This window comes from Impatiens glandulifera, chromosome 1 (genome assembly GCF_907164915.1).
Source record: "Impatiens glandulifera chromosome 1, dImpGla2.1, whole genome shotgun sequence".
In the NCBI taxonomy this organism is placed as follows: domain Eukaryota; kingdom Viridiplantae; phylum Streptophyta; class Magnoliopsida; order Ericales; family Balsaminaceae; genus Impatiens; species Impatiens glandulifera.
Window position 1 is genome coordinate 160,875,815 of NC_061862.1, and position 17,646 is coordinate 160,893,460.

At 28.4% G+C, this 17,646-nt stretch overlaps 2 protein-coding genes across 2 annotated transcripts; both read left to right on the forward strand.

The window, feature by feature from the left end:
• The first annotated feature begins 306 nt into the window (after positions 1–306).
• On the forward strand, positions 307–1,479 carry LOC124913826 (stemmadenine O-acetyltransferase-like). The gene has a single exon (XM_047454249.1). The coding sequence runs from the start codon at positions 307–309 to the stop codon at positions 1,477–1,479; it is 1,173 nt and encodes a 390-aa protein (XP_047310205.1).
• Positions 1,480–8,533: 7,054 nt separating this feature from the next.
• LOC124913831 (E3 ubiquitin-protein ligase RSL1-like) lies at positions 8,534–16,466 on the forward strand. The gene is made up of 3 exons (XM_047454261.1): positions 8,534–9,114; positions 9,285–9,380; positions 16,319–16,466. Exons 1-3 carry the CDS (start codon positions 8,534–8,536, stop codon positions 16,464–16,466), a joined length of 825 nt encoding a protein of 274 aa, XP_047310217.1.
• Positions 16,467–17,646: the final 1,180 nt, after the last annotated feature.

The window sequence follows — 17,646 nt, forward strand, 5'->3', positions numbered from 1 at the left end:
AAATTTAGAGGGAGAAAAAATAATTATTATTAATAATTTAAAAAAAATAATGATTATTTTTTAAAAAAAAAAAACTTAAAAGGGTATTTATATATAAAAATAAAATAAAAAATATTTTAGTATTTTGATTAATAAAATAAATAACGTAATTATTAAAAATTTATTTAAAAATTTGATTTTGCTTAAGTTATTTTAAAATCTGATAAAAATGCTTAATATTAATTAAAATTTTGAAAGACCCAGAGCACAATCAATAATATAAGTAATTGTCGATATTTTCATTGTTTTCTGCCCATAATTAAATCAATGGCACAGTTGAAGATCAATGTTTTATCAAATGAGTTTGTGAGATCATCATCTCCCACCAATTATCCTTTCGAAAAATATCACATCTCCCTGTTGGATCAATCTATTCCCCGTTTCTTCGTCCCCTCAATTCTCTATTACCAAACTTCCACCAAACAACATGAACTGATCTCTTCCCGCCTTAGAGAATCGCTCTCCCAAACCCTGACCATGTTCTACCCTTTTGCAGGGCGGTTCAATAGAGCCGACAAATCGATAGTCTGCAACGACATGGGCGTTCGATATTTAGAGGCAAAAGTCGATTCCAATATCTCCGAGGTGATCGAGTGCCATGAAGCACGAACGGTTGATCCACTCATACCCAACTTGATGGGAAATGAAGAAGAAGAAGAAGAAGAGATTTTCGCAATTCAAGTTAACTACTTCAACTGCGGAGGCATTGCAATTGGCACCTACATCCCACATCAGATTGCAGACGGGGTCTCCTTTTTCTCATTCATGACGTCGTGGGCTGCAATATCTCTCCAACACGATAATATCATTAATACCCTGAAGCCGAGTTTCGACTCATCATCCCTCTTCCCGCCAAAGGAGAAATACGACTACAATCCACTATCCGAAGAGTGGAAAGAGACCCTCATCACGCGGAGGTTTGTTTTTGACGCAAGTCAGATAACTTCAATGAGAGCAAAGGCGAGAATTGATCATGATCATCTCATTCCTACCCGAGTGGAAGTAGTATCGGCTTTCATATGGAAGTACGCTACGGTTGATAAGCCTGGGAAACAATACATCGCAACTCACATTGTGAACTTAAGGAGCCGAATGGTGCCTCCACTGTCGGAGCATGCGATAGGAAATCTCATTGGGGTGGCATATGCTGATTGCAGCTATGAAGACTCGAATGATTTAGCAGTCATGGGAAGGAGGGTGAGGGAAGGAATTCGGAGAATTGACGACGAGTATATAAGGCGGATTCAAGGGGATGAGGGGTATGAGATGATGATTGATAATTGGATGAAGATGGGGGAACTAGTGACAAGTGTGGAAGCAAATTTCTTCAGATTCAGCAGTTGGTGCAGGTTTCCAGTTTATGATGTTGATTTTGGCATGGGAAAGCCTGTTTGGGCGAGCATAGGAAGCTTGAACATCAACAACTCCGCTTTTCTATGAATGAACAAGACATGGCTCGCTTTCAGCTTGCTTTTGTTAAAGGCTAATTATAAACGAATTTGTAAGATTGGCGGGCCGGGTGCAGTTAATTAAAATTTTATTTATATTATGTTGAAGATGTTAAGAATGAAAGAGATATATATCTATATATTTATTATCTTTAAAATGTTGGATAGTAGTTATAAGTTGTGTTGTAATACAATAATATTGTTTAATAAGATGTGAGTTTAACCTTTAATGTTTAAACATGCATTATTAATTTTGCTTCCAGAAGAACTATGGATATTGTAAAAACTTTAAGCCCGTGAAAGTGATGAGTGAATTAATTAATCTTGTTTAGAATTTCTAATTTTGTTAAAGCTATTTTTTTTTATGTTGAGGATTTTGTTTTAGGGTTTCTGATTTTCAAATGATTAATCTATTTTGTTTTGGTTACACATTGAAAAACTTTATTGTTTAGTTTATATTATACTAAATGATTCATTAAAAAAAATGGTTATAAAATTGGTCAAATGTGTCAATTTAATTATGTACTAATTTATTTTTGAATTTGATAAAATATATTATATTTATATATATTAATTATTATTATTTTATAATATATAATACTTTTAGTTAATGATTTTATTTTGAAATAATAAATAATAAAATATTATAAAATTAGTTTAAATATATATATATATGTTCTATTTATAATTCTTGAAGTCAATGATATATTTAAAAAATATATTTTTAAATAATGTTTTTGTTAATAAGATTAAAAATGTTAATATATTTATATAATTTTATTTATAATATATTTAATTTAAAATAACTACTTAAATATTTACTAAATAAATAAATTAAAAAGTAAATTATGTTAGTATAAAATAATTATTTTCCCAAGTATATCTTGGGTTTTATGTTCAATGGAAGATAAATCTATAGGCATTTGTTTGGTGTTTATTCTTTAACGGCTAAAATGTGGAGGTGGTTTGTTAATACTATGGGTTCATTGAATTTTCATCTCTATTAGTTTTTTTTGTTAGTGTTATGATGTGTTATTTTGGGGCGGTTGTGTATCAAATATGGACGAAAAAAAACGATATGTTCCTCTCAAGGACTAGAAGAAGTGAGGAGCAAGTATGACATGAAATCGTCTTTCCACATATGGAGACAATTCTATCACTCTGATAATTGGATGCTAGGTCAAAATTGGGATATCAATAAGAAGTCACCAAATTAATCTTGTATAAAGCACATTAGATATTTGTTTGAAAACTTGTGTTTTGTAATTTTCTTTACTCATGTTGTGTGTGGATTGATTTCTTTGTTTATTTTAATTATCAAATTTTTAAATTTTGTCTAGATTAATAGAAACGATCTCATGTGGTTTTTCTTGTTGGGATCTTAATAAAAGGGTTAATAAGTAGTTTTCTAAAAATATATATATATTTATTTTCTAGTAATAATTTTCTTTTATTTTTAATAAGATTAACAATTTTAATATATATAATATATTTTATTAAAATAGTTATTACAATATTTATTACAAACATTTTTTATCATATAACTTTTTAAATATTTGATTTTAATTTAAAATAATTTATTTAAACTTATAAAATAAATACTTTAAAATATAGGTTTTGAAAGTTATAATAATTTTTTTTTAAAGTGATAATTTTAAAATATATATTTTTTTAAAATAACAATCTTATTTTGAAATATTTTATAAAACTAAATTATATATAATTTTATTTATAGTGCATTGTTATTTAGAATAGTTATTGAATAATTTGTTAAATTTATAAAATAAACATTTTAAATACATCTGAAAGTTATAATAGAAAAACAAAATTATTATTTTATTTTAATTATAATAAGAAATTAAAATTTATTTATTTTTAATATTAAAATTATTATAAAATATTTAATTTGTAAGTGTATTAATAAAATACATTAAGTTAAAATATTAAATATATATTATAAAAAATAATTATTGTAAGCTAGAGTAAAAGCAATTAAAGAAATAATTTTATATTTTTAAGCTAATATCGCTCTCTGTCTTAAAATTTTAAAATTCTTTTAAATTTTGAATTAATTTTAGGAAGTATTTTAAATAAATTAATAATTGACTTTTTAAATTATTTATATATTTTTTTAAAACACATTTAGAGATTCTATTTTAATTCGTGACATTATTATACTGAAAATATTTGTGCTCTCACTCTATCTCTGTCATCCATCTCTATCATGATAACGATTTTTTTTTTTTTTTTTTTTTTTTTTTTTTTTTTTTTTTTTTTTGACAAGTTTACTAATTTGTCTAATGATGGTCCTATTTTAAACTTTTGGTTAATTTTTAAATTTTATTATTTATTTTTTTTTTGTTTTGAAATTATTTAAATTTGAATTATTGAAGTTATTAAAATTTAGGAATTTAAATCATAAATATCAATATGATTGGTTTTGAGTTGCCACACGACCAAATTACTCCAGTAGCATTAACTTTATTTTTCTTTATGATTATTATGGAGCAAAATCAGGAAAACAATTTATTTTGTTTTCATTCCAGCCCTTTTTATTTTTATTTTTATTTATTTTTCTTCATTTTTTTTCTTTCCACTCCATCGGTTCCTCCTCACTTCGTGAATCTGAAGATATTTTTATAGGCAATTTCACCGCCTTTGGATCTTCGTCTATAACTGATTATTTTCGCTAGAAGTTTTAATGGCGGGTCAAATTATGGTTGAAACTTATCTTCTCCGATAATCGAGAAGTTTTCCTAGTAAAAAAAACAATAAAACAACGTTCTTTGATCTTATCTCCTTAGATAAGTCGAGATAAGTGGATCTCACAAAAGAATGACGTCGCATTGTTCGTAGATCTTATCAGAAGGGATAATACTATATATCTTCACCTTTTGTAGATTTGGATGAAAGGAGGGTTGCCTCCACCTCCGTATCCGTATCATGTTCTTCGGGTGGAAAAGCTCAACAAGGGAGAGTGAGGCTAGAGTTTGTGTGGGAAGACCGTTAAAAAAATAACCTTTATCGACGGATATTATCGAAGGTTTTGCGAAACCTTCGGAAATGATCCCGAGAGAAACAAATCTTTCGTTATTAAAATTTGATAGTACAACTAATGAGCTTATATAAGCTTTGTATTTCAACTATGGACATATTTATCGTCTTTCTCTTCCCCTATTAAGACCACTCTATAGGTAAATTAGTCCAGGCTTGTTCGGTTTAAGTTTTTAAAAAACATTATTTAACTCCATCATATATATTACATTCACTCAAATTATTAACTAAAATACTCTTTATTTTAAATTATTATTTTTATTTTATTTATATATTAATATATATTTTAAAATTCTTTTAACAAAAATAATTATTATTTTCTCAAAATCATTAACCATGGTTATTATTTTTTCTACATCTAGGCTTTTTAAATAACTTATCCAAGCAAAGCCAAGATTATTAAATTTTCTTTACAATACAATAGTGGTGTTCCTTCACATTTGTTACCATCTGGAAAGCCACATTTACTCTAGCAAAGTACTTAATCTAATATTTGTTTAAAGGTTCTCTATTTCCACTCATCTCATCTCAAGAATTTTAAATTCATTTGGTAAGATGCATGTTCCACATATACATCTTGATTTACTCATTCCCTCCAATTTTTTATTTTATTTTTAAATTTCAAAAATCTTATGAGTACAAAAATTAAAATATTCAAGTATTTAAGTAATATAAATCAAATAAGAGAGTTATATATAAAATATTCAAACCTATTAGATAAATATAGATGTGGTGACGACTACGGACTATCCTACTCGTCAAGTAGTGAAGTACTCATCCCTGAACTTTATTTCTATTTTACAACCCGACTCCGAACCCGACAAGTATCATTATTTTTATTCCATCCCCGATTCGTCGGGTACCCGATCCTGACGGATACCCATTACCCGATTACAAACTTAAAAGATTGTGGAGGTCGAAGAAGAAGAAACATAATTATAATACATAATAAAATTAGTAATATCGAAATATTAAAAACAAATAAAAACATTACTTATTTGTATAATTATGTTATAGACTTTGTAAGAGATAAAAACTATGTTATGCCAAAGTGAAGAAAAATGTAAAAAGAATGTTAAAGGAACAATTTAAGAGTTTAGAAAACAAAATTTGAAAATGATGAGAGAAATAATTGTTTTTGGAAATATAAACAAAATATTGTTTGAGTACTAAATTATGGATAAAAACAAAATTTATTGATGATAATATTTGTAATGATGATGTATTTGAAATGTCACATTAAATTCTAATAAAAAAATATTTTAATTTTTATATATAGTCGGTATCGAGTTTGAGTTTCGCACACTCTCCGATCCCGTACCCAATCGCGCGGGTACCTTCTTCCATACCTCATGCATGACCCTGTACCTGATTTAAAATACCCGAACTTGACTATCGAATACCCACGAATATCGGGCATACGAGTACCCATTATCATCTCTAATCTACGTTGGGTTGTCATGTCATCACCACCGTGAAGCTTCCGGTAGTAGGACAAGTGTCAACAGTTGAGCAAGAATACTACTACTAATGAATTAGCTAGGATAGGAAAACTATCTATCTCCGATTAGGATCAATTAATCGATCATATCCATCACAATACATGATCATCTCATTCTTCCGCTGCTCCATCTCTTCGTCTTCTTCCATTACTTACTATAAATATATATATAAATCTCTCTCTCTCTCAATTACTAACACACACTCTCTCATATCTCTCTTTTTAAAATGTGCATTCCAGCTGCTTCCAATATTATTAATCCCATATCAGCAGCAGCTAATTACAGATTAGAAATGGTGGCGCCGCCGCCTTTGTCGGTGCGTTTTCTAGCCCACGTGCCCTCCGGGTTCGTTTAGGTGGAGGCGTCACTGGGGTGGGTACACTTGGGTCGGGTGCTTATAATAATAATAAATCGGTTAATTAATTAATTAATTATTATTGTTCACCAATAAAATTATAGGGAAAAATGTCAATTTTATGACTGAACTATAATAAAATATTCACGTATATTACTGAACTAATTTTTGTTCGCTCGTACCACTAAATTTGAGATTAATATTCATCTATATCACTACTCCACCAAACCTCTACCCCGTTAAGTTTTTGTTAGATGAAACGACATGTGGAATTGAAACGTCATCTTTTTCAATTAATATATTGACATGTCATCTTTTTTAATTAATATATATTATATATTTATTTATTTATCTAAAATTCTAAATAATAAAACATTTAAAAAGTCATTAATAATTTCTCTCTCCGGCCTTAATTAACTAAATCCACAATTTTTTATTCTCTGATTCACCTAATCAATCAGATAGATTCACCTTTCTAAAACAGAGATAAGTAAATGCTATCTTGATAATGCATTCTTGTTGATAATATAAACCCTAATCAATCAGATAGATTCATCTTTTTAAAATAGAACAATAATCTAGAAATATAGGAAGAGAAATGAGAACAAACTCTAAAGAGATAAGGAAACATATAGGAAGAGAACAAGAACAATAATCCAGAAATAAGCCTTCAACAGAAAGAAGAAGATTTGTAAACTTCACTACCTGTCATCATTGTTCATTGTGAACTTTGTTTGAGACTGGTCGAAGTAAGAAGAAAAAGTTGAGGTCTAAGGCTCAGCTAAATGTCAAATTTCGTGGTGGTAGGGTTCTGAAATCAAAATCTCATCTCACATTGCTCTCAATTCTCTCGCTAACTCGTCAGTCTCCCTTCGGTTCTTTTATTTGAGAAATCGAATCCTTTGAAGAACAAGAATCGGAGAAAAAGAATGGTGAGTTTAGTTAATTAGGGCATGAGAAGGAAATTATTAATGACTTTGTAAATGTTTTATTATTTAGAATTTTAAATAAATAAAAATATATATAATATATATTAATTAAAAAATATGACATGTCAATATATTAATTAAAAAAATGACATTTAATTTCACATGTCGTCTTATTTAACAGAAACTTAACGGGGTTAGAGGTTTGGTGGAGTAGTGACATAGATAAATATTAATCTCAACTTCAGTGGTATGAGCGAACTAAAATTAGTTAAGTGATATACGTGAATATTTCATTATAATTCAGTGATAAAATTGACATTCTTCCCTATGTAATTGCTTGCGAATTAATATTATTGTATATATCTAACCAACCCTATATATGCAGTAGCGTTATTAAATCAGTAATAAAATAATTCATATGGAAGCTCGTGTATCAAAATGATCTACTTTTAAAATAATTAAATTTTGAATTATTTCAAATAAAATTTATAAGCTAAAAATAAATAGATAAATAAATTGAATGGAATAAATGATAATTGATCTTACTTAGTTGTTTTTGCAAGAATAAGAAGAAACAAAATGTTAATATGAGATTTGTTTTATTAACACCTAAATAGGATATAAAAGATCGAATTCTTTAATTTTTTTGTTTGTTACTAATGAATTTAGAGATTCACTCTATTGAAAATTAATTACTTAGATAATTTAATTAATCAGAGAGTTAAATATGATTGAAATTTAATTTTATCATTTTTCTTGGTACAATTTATTTGAAAAAGTCATTTTTTATCATAATCACATTTTGTTTTTGAAATTAGATTTATGTTCATGTTTATTGCTATTCTTTTGTTGATTTTTTCTCTCGCTTCTTTTCTAGCCAAGAAATGGTATTTTATTGACTTAGAAATAAATAAAACAATAAATGGTATATATATAAATATATATAGATAGATAGCATCGTTACAATCTTCTTCAATTATATTTTGTGAAATTTATTTGGAAATCAAGTGAGTGTTTTTCTTATTATTCTTTTTTTCTATACACATTAACAAATTTTTTTATCACTTATATGAAGCGCTGTAATTGTTCTATTTTTATTGTTTCACATGTCAATGTTTTACATTTTTTGTTTATTTTGCTGAAGTAATTTGTTATCTTGATTTATTTTTGTCCTAGATTTGAAGAAGAACATTTAAACTCTCTATCATGGCAAACTCTATGCAAAGGATTGTAAAACTATCAAGTTCCTCCACCCCTAAACACATCGAAATGTCCCCACCACAAAAGTTGCATGAATTGGCGAGTTTCACTTGTGAAATATGCGTCGAGCCCAACTTTTTGCCAGAATTGAGATTTAAGAATAGAGATTTTTGTTCTCATCATTTTTGCAATGATTGCATTATCAAGTACGTCAAAGTAAAAATTGAAGTTGATAACACTGCAAATATTAAGTGTCCCGGCCTACGTTGCGACTTCAATCTAGACATACTCTCTTGTCGTTCGATCCTCCCTGTTAAGTTGTTTGAAAAATGGTGCGATATCCTTTTCGTCAAAATCATATTGGAGCTCGATCATTGCTATTGCCCTAATCAAAAGTGTACAACGTTGATGGTGAACGAATGTGGCGGGGATGTAAAGCGGTCTATTTGTCATAACTGTAAACAAGCGTTCTGTTTCATGTGCAAAACTTCATGGCACGATGGTTTTGATTGCGAAGAGAATGAAGAAATTAAGGATGCTAATGACGTTGCTTTTGGTGTTCTTGTTGAGAAGAATAAGTGGATGAGGTGCCCTAAATGCAAATTTTATGTCTCGTTGAGAAATAATAGTTGCACAAAACAAGTATCATGCAGGTTTTATATATTGTCTCACTTCATCTCCATATACATAGTATTCTATATATGCACATTAATTTTGAAAGTTATAATTATGTTCTGTTTGATGAATATTGATGCAGATGTTCGACAAAATTCTGTTATAAGTGTGGGAAGAATTTGATGAGACGCACAATTTGCGAATGCTACTATTCGGAGTCCCCTAACAGACTTATAAGGCATTTTGGATCTTACCAAAATTTTTGGATACCTATGAGTATGTTTTTAGTAGTTTGTAGTGATTTTATATTTACTATTCTATTTTTTTTCGTACTAGATATAATGATCAATTATGACGGAGTGGTTTCACTAGCAGATCTATTGGTAATAGCATTGTGGGTCTTATCCATTATATATTTATTCTCTTATATATTGATTTGTGCTTTCTTACTTGGAGAATTTACTGAATTACCAACTAATAATAGAAAATAATTGCGATTGCTTCTTATTTTAAGTACATTTAAATTTTGAATTTAAGTACTTAGTTTCTTATGTCGAATATTATTTTATTCATTATTGTATACACTAACTTTTTACACAAATAAATATATTGATTAATTGTACGGACTAAAATATAGTTTGAAAACAACGTTATAATAACCGAATTCTAAATTAATTATATTGCGGACTAATTCTAAACAAATAAAATAATAAAAAAATGTGAAAAATTAATAATGATAAATAAAAAATAATAAAACACAAAAAAAATATAATAATAAATAACGATTATAATAAAACTAATGATAATATTTAATACTATTAGGATGTATTAATCTAATTTAGTTTGAGAGTGTCACTTTAATTTATTTCACAAATAAACTAAATAAAAGAAAATCAAAATTTTATTTTTAGAGAAAGAAATACAAAAACATTATAAAACACGTTTTGAATTGTGTTAAGGAAAATACAAGAAAAATTAGGTTTTTAATAAAACCTAAATTTTGGTTATTTGGCCAACCTTATTGGAGAGTTAAAAATTCATTTTAACAATCAATTATTCTAAAATTTTTACACAGCTAGATGACTTGTTGTACATCCTATTTTTTTCCGTTTCATCGATTTAAATTTTTTTACCCTGTCTTTAAGGACGGTTTGTACCTCTTAATTTTTTTAAGCCATAAGTCTTACCTTTTACTCGAACATTACCGTGGTAGGAGACGAGAGATTTTAAGGATAGACTCGACTCTCGAGTACTTTTTAGAAAAATATTTTAGTCGATTATTTTGTTAAATCATGTGGCTTAACTTGCTCTCGAATATTATAAAACGAAGCAAAAAATGACTCTCTCGGGAGTAATCTCGTCTTAAATTAAGATAAAAACCCGAAATAGAACTTAATAATTTTATACATATTTTTTACTCTTTTTTAAAGTCCTCACTTAGTTAGTAGTTACTTCTTGAAAAACTAAGAAAAATTATTTTATGAATTCTTGGTTACGTGTGGGAAAGGGCCTCAGTGTTATGGTCCACACACCCGTTCAAATAGACAGTCTCTACCCCAAAACAAATTTGACATTTTGATTTTTCCTTAAAATTTACTTAATCTCTTTTAAATTTACAACTCAAACCTATTCTCGTTTCTTTCCAAAAATATTCTACATATGTCCTAGTCTAGAATTTAAAAGAGAAATACTATTTTCATCTCTAAAATACATCTAGATTATGACATTTGGTAATAAAAATGTTCATTGAGGCTTAGAAAAAATACATGTAGTGTATATTGACAAATCTGGACCGAAAATCGAAAATGATTCAAGTTAGAAATTACATAAACTTTGTCATGTGTCTGAAAATTAAAGTTAATTAAAGTTAGTACAACAAAAATTCAGAAATAATTAAAAAATCATCCTATAATTTTCCTCATAAGTTTCGAACACCTGTAATAAAAGTTATGGACATGCAAGTTAGGTTAAATATGTAAAATGATCAAATTGTCTTAACCAGAATTACATATGCAGGTCTTGTTCTCTGAGTTTTAAAAAAAATTAACCAAAATTAATTTTCTAATCAATTAATTTTTAACATTGACATCACTCATTTTATTAATCAAAATACTAAAATATCAATTATTTTAAATTATTATTTTTTTTTATTTATATATACCAATATCCTTTTAAGTCTTTTTACTAAAAATAATAATCACCTCTTCAAAATCATCACTAATTATTATTTTTTTTCTCTTTCTAGATTTTTTAAAAACCAAAATTCAAACAAGACCTTATAGAAAAAGGGGTTTAATCTTTAGAGAAAGGATAATTCAGACTTTATAATCATTTATGAGGTGAATTTAGTCATTTCCACTAAAATAATCATAAATTAAATGTTTATTCTTTGATGCAATGGTTTTACTTTATTTAGAAAATGTATCATCAACTAAGACATTTTTTTAGATTAATAGTGAGAATCTATCTCAAGTGTAGCATAGTGCTATATATATATAATAGGGTTTGGTCATTTAAGTTTCAAATGATATAGGCTAATGAATTGATGAAGGGGATACCTATTATCAATGAACATAAAAATAAATGCTTGTATTGTCTTGTGGAGAAGAAAAGAGATAAACAAATAAAGAAAATCACCTAAAAAAATCACATGAAAAAAAAATCTTCAATTAGTACATTCAAAATGTGTGTGATATCTGTTACCTCCAACAATCATGTTTTCTTTTGTCGTGGACTATTGATTTTATTTTAAGTCTTGTTTCTAAATTTTATTTTTAAGAAAATGAATTGTTCATACGTTAGATACATCAATATCAATATCTTGTCAATTAAACTAATCTCAGTCGAAAATAGAGTTCGAACTAATATAAACTTCATTACAATTATTTGTGTATTTAAAATTGTTTGTGTAAAACTTTAGACACCTATATTTTACACCATAATTATATAATTTTAATATATTAAATAACTTAAAATGAGATTATCTATTTAATTTTAATATATTAAATGAACTTAAAATGACAGCAGCGGACAGCTTTCCTCTTCTTTCATCAACAATTCTTTTCTCTATCTCTGATCTTCTCTATCAACGCTCACAGGAGCTTCTTCCAGAAGGCTCATATCTGAGACGCGAGGATCACGAGGCCCACGAGCACCAGACAAATTAAAGGAGAAGGAAGGCTAGCGAGCTGGTGCGAAAATAAAAACAGCGCTCTCCATAGTCACCTCCATTGGAGACAAGATCAATTTTGCAAGCTGTGTAAGCCCCCAAACATATTTCATTATCCATGTAACATATATTATAATTTTAAAAAAATCTGGTTTAAGTTTCTGTTTTGAAGAATGATATGTCAGTTTGTTAAGAAATCTGAGATCCCATGTGTGGATTTGATGTGTTGTATGTCATTAGAATTCCAGACTGCATTTTGAATCTGTTTAATCTTTTCTTTTGGGGAACCATAGCTTGGATAGTCAATTTTGTCCTTACTCGTGAGTCGCCTGGGCTCGTCCCAACGGTCCGATTGTGTTTCAAATGCTTCTCAGAAGCCTGTTAGCACAAGAGGACGACCGTTTAAGGCCTCGTACGATATAAAGCATGGACTTGTACTTCGCCCATAGCTTCATCTCTTTCTTTATGTTTTCTTTGGTTGTCTTGAACAAGACTATTAAAATCGAGAGCTAAAATCGTTTTACAGCGAACTCGTAAAATTTAGAGTTTAATTTGGAAAAATAATAGTTATATATTATTATTATTTATATATATAATTAAATATTTTATACTTATCCAATTTAAAGTTTTATATATTTAAATATAAAATTAATTTAAAATGATAATAATTAAATAGCATATAAAATAATTATACTTACAAAATTAATTATATTAATTTATTTATTTGAATAAATAATAACTTTATTTTTTATTTTAAATATAAATTTGTTTTTTTAAAAAATAAAACCGTATAAAATCGTAAAATCTTATTATAGTAAATTTAAAATCATAAGAGTTTACATATTTAAGAGTTACTTAAACTCACACTCGTTAACCTGATGTGAAATCGTAAAATCGTAAGATTTTAAAAGTTAATTCGAGATTTTAACCGCCTTGGTCTTGTTACATTAATACCCTTTATTTAATTTGCACATTTCCAAGGTGCATGTTCTCCATACAACCATTATTTATTCAGAGTAAATTACTTTGAACAAATATTATAAGTACTTTTAATATTATTTGTTTTGTATTCTTTAAAAATCAAATTTGAGATTAACAAATTCTTGAGATTATAAAAGAGAAATTTATAAAAAAGTACAAAATATTTAAAGTATAAATTTATGTTTAAAGTATAAACTTAAAATATATGAAAATAACAAATGAAACTGTAACTTGAATTGAGTTAGTGACAACTAATATTGTGGTAGATTTTGTAGTAAGAATAAGAATAGTTTCTAATGGGTCATCTAGGAATAATTTATTTAGTTTCTCTATCAAGAGCAATTAGTATAGCTGAATGAACTGTATCTATATTAAGCCTAAAAAGATAATTTCAAGAATAAATTTTAATTTTTGATCATCCTAATACTCATTTCTAGAATTATGAAACATACTTTATTTAACCAGTTAGAGTGGATCATAATAATAGATGTAATTTAACTAATAATTTATGTATGTCAACACAAAATCATTATCTCATAAATGAGGGATTTGTATCTAATTTCAAAATAATAAATTGTATCATTTGTAAGCTCTAAATTTCAATTTTAAAGAGTTTTAAAAATAAAGCGTAGACTAACAAATTAAACATGAATTTATGTCATTTACATTTATATAACATTTTAAATAAAATATTATAGAAACTTACACATGGCTAAGTTTTAAAACCAAACACATAACTCCAACCTTGCACTAGTGTGGTCCTATTAAAACAACTAAGCATAACTACACTTATATTATGTAATATAATTATAAACAATATATTTATTACAAAAAAAAAAAAAATAAAACTTTTATTGATTGTATTTTTAAACTGAACAGTCGCGAGCCCAGCGAGCCCATACTTAATGCAGAGAGTAGATCAATTCAATCGTGTGACAATTTCATTATTTATTTAGTTGACTATTCTTTTGATTTATAATTCATTTTTTTATAAAATTTGTTTAGGGCTGGGGATGAACTTCAATGATCCATGATGTTAGACGAGATTGTCTTCAAAACATTGTCTTTTGAAGATGAGATGAGCAATCTTGAAGATCTAGGTTTCGGATATGTCGAATAAATATGGATAACAAGGTTTGAGAATTGCTTTTGTTTTTACCTTTTAAATAATAAAACCTGCAATGCTCTAGATAGATTAACTTTTATAGATCTTTCCACCCTTACGGCTTTTCAATACAAATTATTGTACAAGACTTAATGCGTTCTACCAAAGTTGAACCATGATATATGCCCTTCTATCGAATGAATATGTCAATACTAATCGGTTTTTCTTAATTTGAAACCAAAGGTATTAAGAAAATTTAATTTTATAATTCTAGTATTTAATAAGCAGCCTAGCGCCATAAGAATAAGAGAGTTTGAACGAGAGTTTGAAGAAGGGTCTGATTGAACGAGAGTTTGCCCTTCTCACGAGGCTTCCAAGCTTCATAGGGAGAAGGGTCTGATTGAACGAGAGTTTGAAGAACCAACATCAACAATTGATCTAAATCAGACGCAATAAGGAAGAGTTAAAAATCAAAGATTATTAGGTAAAACAATCCATATCCATTTCCATAGCCATTAATAGAGTAACTTTTGATCAAATATTAGATATATATAATTTAAGATTCTTTTGAACAAGTTGTTGTTTAGAGTATAAACTTGGAAAATAACAAATAAAACTGTTAACTTAATATAAACTGATTTATTAAGAAAATGAATAAAATGTTGAGTCCTGATTCTGTTGTAGATTATGCGGTAAGTAAGAGTAATATTGGTTATTTCAATCTAAGAATACATTTTTAAAATAGAAGAACAAATGAAAAGGGACATTGTAATTTTCATTAAGCTGAAATCATTTAAATACAAACCCCATTACACCGCACATTAAAACTATTAAAAACATTTAAATTACAAACATTGTGATTTATAGTGGAGCTAAAAGATAGAAAAATACATGTACATGATCAAAAACTTTCTTAGAAACCACCAATTACACCACACATTAAATCTGAAATGCTAAAAACAAGAGAAAAATAATAATAGTTTCAAGTAAATTTTAACACTTCTCCTTACTTGAGTTGCTGTAGATGTTAAGTTTCTCCATTACAAACTCGAACTTGTTCCTCGGTAAGGCCTTGGTGAACATGTCTGATAATTGAAGTTCATGCAATACTTCAGCTTAACATATCTCTCTTTTTGCACTTCCCTCTTTTTTCACTTCCCTGAGAAAGAACAACTTAATGATGAAATATTTGGCTTTTCCATGAAAAACATGATTGTTCGAGATAAAATACAGTTTGATTGTCAACCAGCACTTCTGTACAAATTTTCTACCAAAAAAGGGAAAACAAAACTGTGGCATTTTTCAAAAAAAATAATCAAGGGTCAAAGCCTTAAAAAAAAAAAAAAAAAAACCCAAGTCATTGATTAGTAGAGTTTTTTTTAAAAAAAATAAATTCAAAGTCATACTAAGAGCATTTTCTAAATAAATGAAGCATTGAAGTCTTCAAACAAAAAGAGAAACTCGAAATTATGACGAAAAGTGTTTTTTTTTTTTAAAATGGTCACGACCCTAATAATAAAAAATTCAAAACAAAATGATACGAGACAATCTCATTAGGATTATACCCTTCAGGTTCCCTATTTCTAGGCCTTTGTAAAATTTGTACACCAAACAAATATCAAAAGTTGTTTTGCATAGAAGCGTCTACAGAGACAGGAAGCAATTGCAAAGATTAAGCAGTAAATCGCGAGGACATTTAGTAGAGACCATTATTTTGCACCATAATATTTATGATTTTAAAAAAATATATGAAAGAATTGATTTGTGTATTTTTGTTTGCAGGTTTTGAGAAAAATAAAGGGTTAACAAGATGGGCCCCAAGCGCCAACAAATAAAAAATTTCAAATCAAAAAAGACCATCCCTCCCCTTCTCCTTTTTCCACGCAGCAGACAACCTTACCCTTTCTTCTTCAATTTGCAGTTTCTCACTCCAGAATCAGAAAAAAGGCAAAATGGCAGCAGCTAACAGACAGAGTCTTTCCTCTTCTTCATCCCTGCATATTATCTTCTCTCTCTGGCCTCCTCTGTCACAATGGACAGGAGCTGCTTTGGGAAAACTCAGATCCTGATCCACTGGGCGATATCAGTTGGAGTAAAAGGTTAAACAACCTCTAAGGCGCGAGGATCACGAGGCCCATGAGAGGAAACGGCTATAAAATAAAGAAAAAGAAGAAAGAGAAGAACTACTGCTCGGCTTAGGCGTGGTCGTTCTTAAACCTTTAGGAATCTTGTAAGTCCTGAAATCATTCCTTACTTCTTGTCCAAAAATTTGATAGTGAATGAAAACGATATTATCTATCTGTCCAACTGTCCATGGTTTTCTTTTTATATTATGACTTGATTTTGTATGTGTTGGACGAGTCTTGCCGACAACTTTGAATGCTTCAAATGAATTGAAAACGTTGATTCTGGTGAAAATCTTAAGATTTTGTTGTGCAGGTTTATGTTCTTAAGTTCTAAATAGTGTAAAAACGCTGCTAGCTAGTCATGAATAAGAATGCTTAGATTGTGTAGAAAATGGTTTGAGTTGTTGTTGTTGTTGTTTTGAACTGTGTAATATGAGTTTGGCTTGGAAAATTCCACAGTTTGCATATTTAAGCTTGTTGTTGTTGATGTTCTGTGTTGAGCCTCTTTTGAGTCTGATGTCTTCTTCTAGTAGTTTCTAGACCTCTTTTGTGTAGAAGATGGTTTGAGTTGTTGTTCTGGAATGTGGTATATGAGCCTGTTGGGAAAATTTGTGTTTGTATAAACAGGCTTTGTTTTGTGATCCAAGCCTTTGTCCGTGCCTCTGACCACTGTGCCAGGGGCATTTACCTACATTTACCCCCCACCTAGCCAACTCAGCCAGACCCTCACATGCGTTCAGATCCGGTAACCCCTTCCCAGCTGACCCGCGGACTCGGTCCCCCTGTCACCCAAACTGGCCCTTATTCAGGCTGCTCGCCACCTTAGCAACCAGCTGGCCTTAGGACGAGTTTGATTTGCTCATTTTGTTGTTTCCAATTTTTCTTTGTTTTAAAATGCTTTATTTGATTTTAAGAAAATATATAAAATATTCTTTTTCAACAAAAACACAAAAATATCTCGTTTAGGATCCGTTTGATCAATTTCTTTATTTTCCTATTTTCTTTATTTTTATTAACAAAACTCAAAAAAATAGTTTCTAATAAAAACAAATATATGTATATATATATAAATAATAAACTCAAATAAATGTTTGATTGAATTATATTTATTTTCAAACTAACA

Coding starts and splice junctions, on each gene's coding strand:
- LOC124913831 (XM_047454261.1), top strand. CDS start 8,534: ATGGCAAACTCTATGCAAAGGATTGTAAAACTATCAAGTTCCTCCACC. Junction 9,115..9,284: donor GAGAAGAATAAGTGGATGAG/GTGCCCTAAATG, acceptor ATATTGATGCAG/ATGTTCGACAAAATTCTGTT. Junction 9,381..16,318: donor TCCCCTAACAGACTTATAAG/GCATTTTGGATC, acceptor TTCAATTTGCAG/TTTCTCACTCCAGAATCAGA.
- LOC124913826 (XM_047454249.1), top strand. CDS start 307: ATGGCACAGTTGAAGATCAATGTTTTATCAAATGAGTTTGTGAGATCA.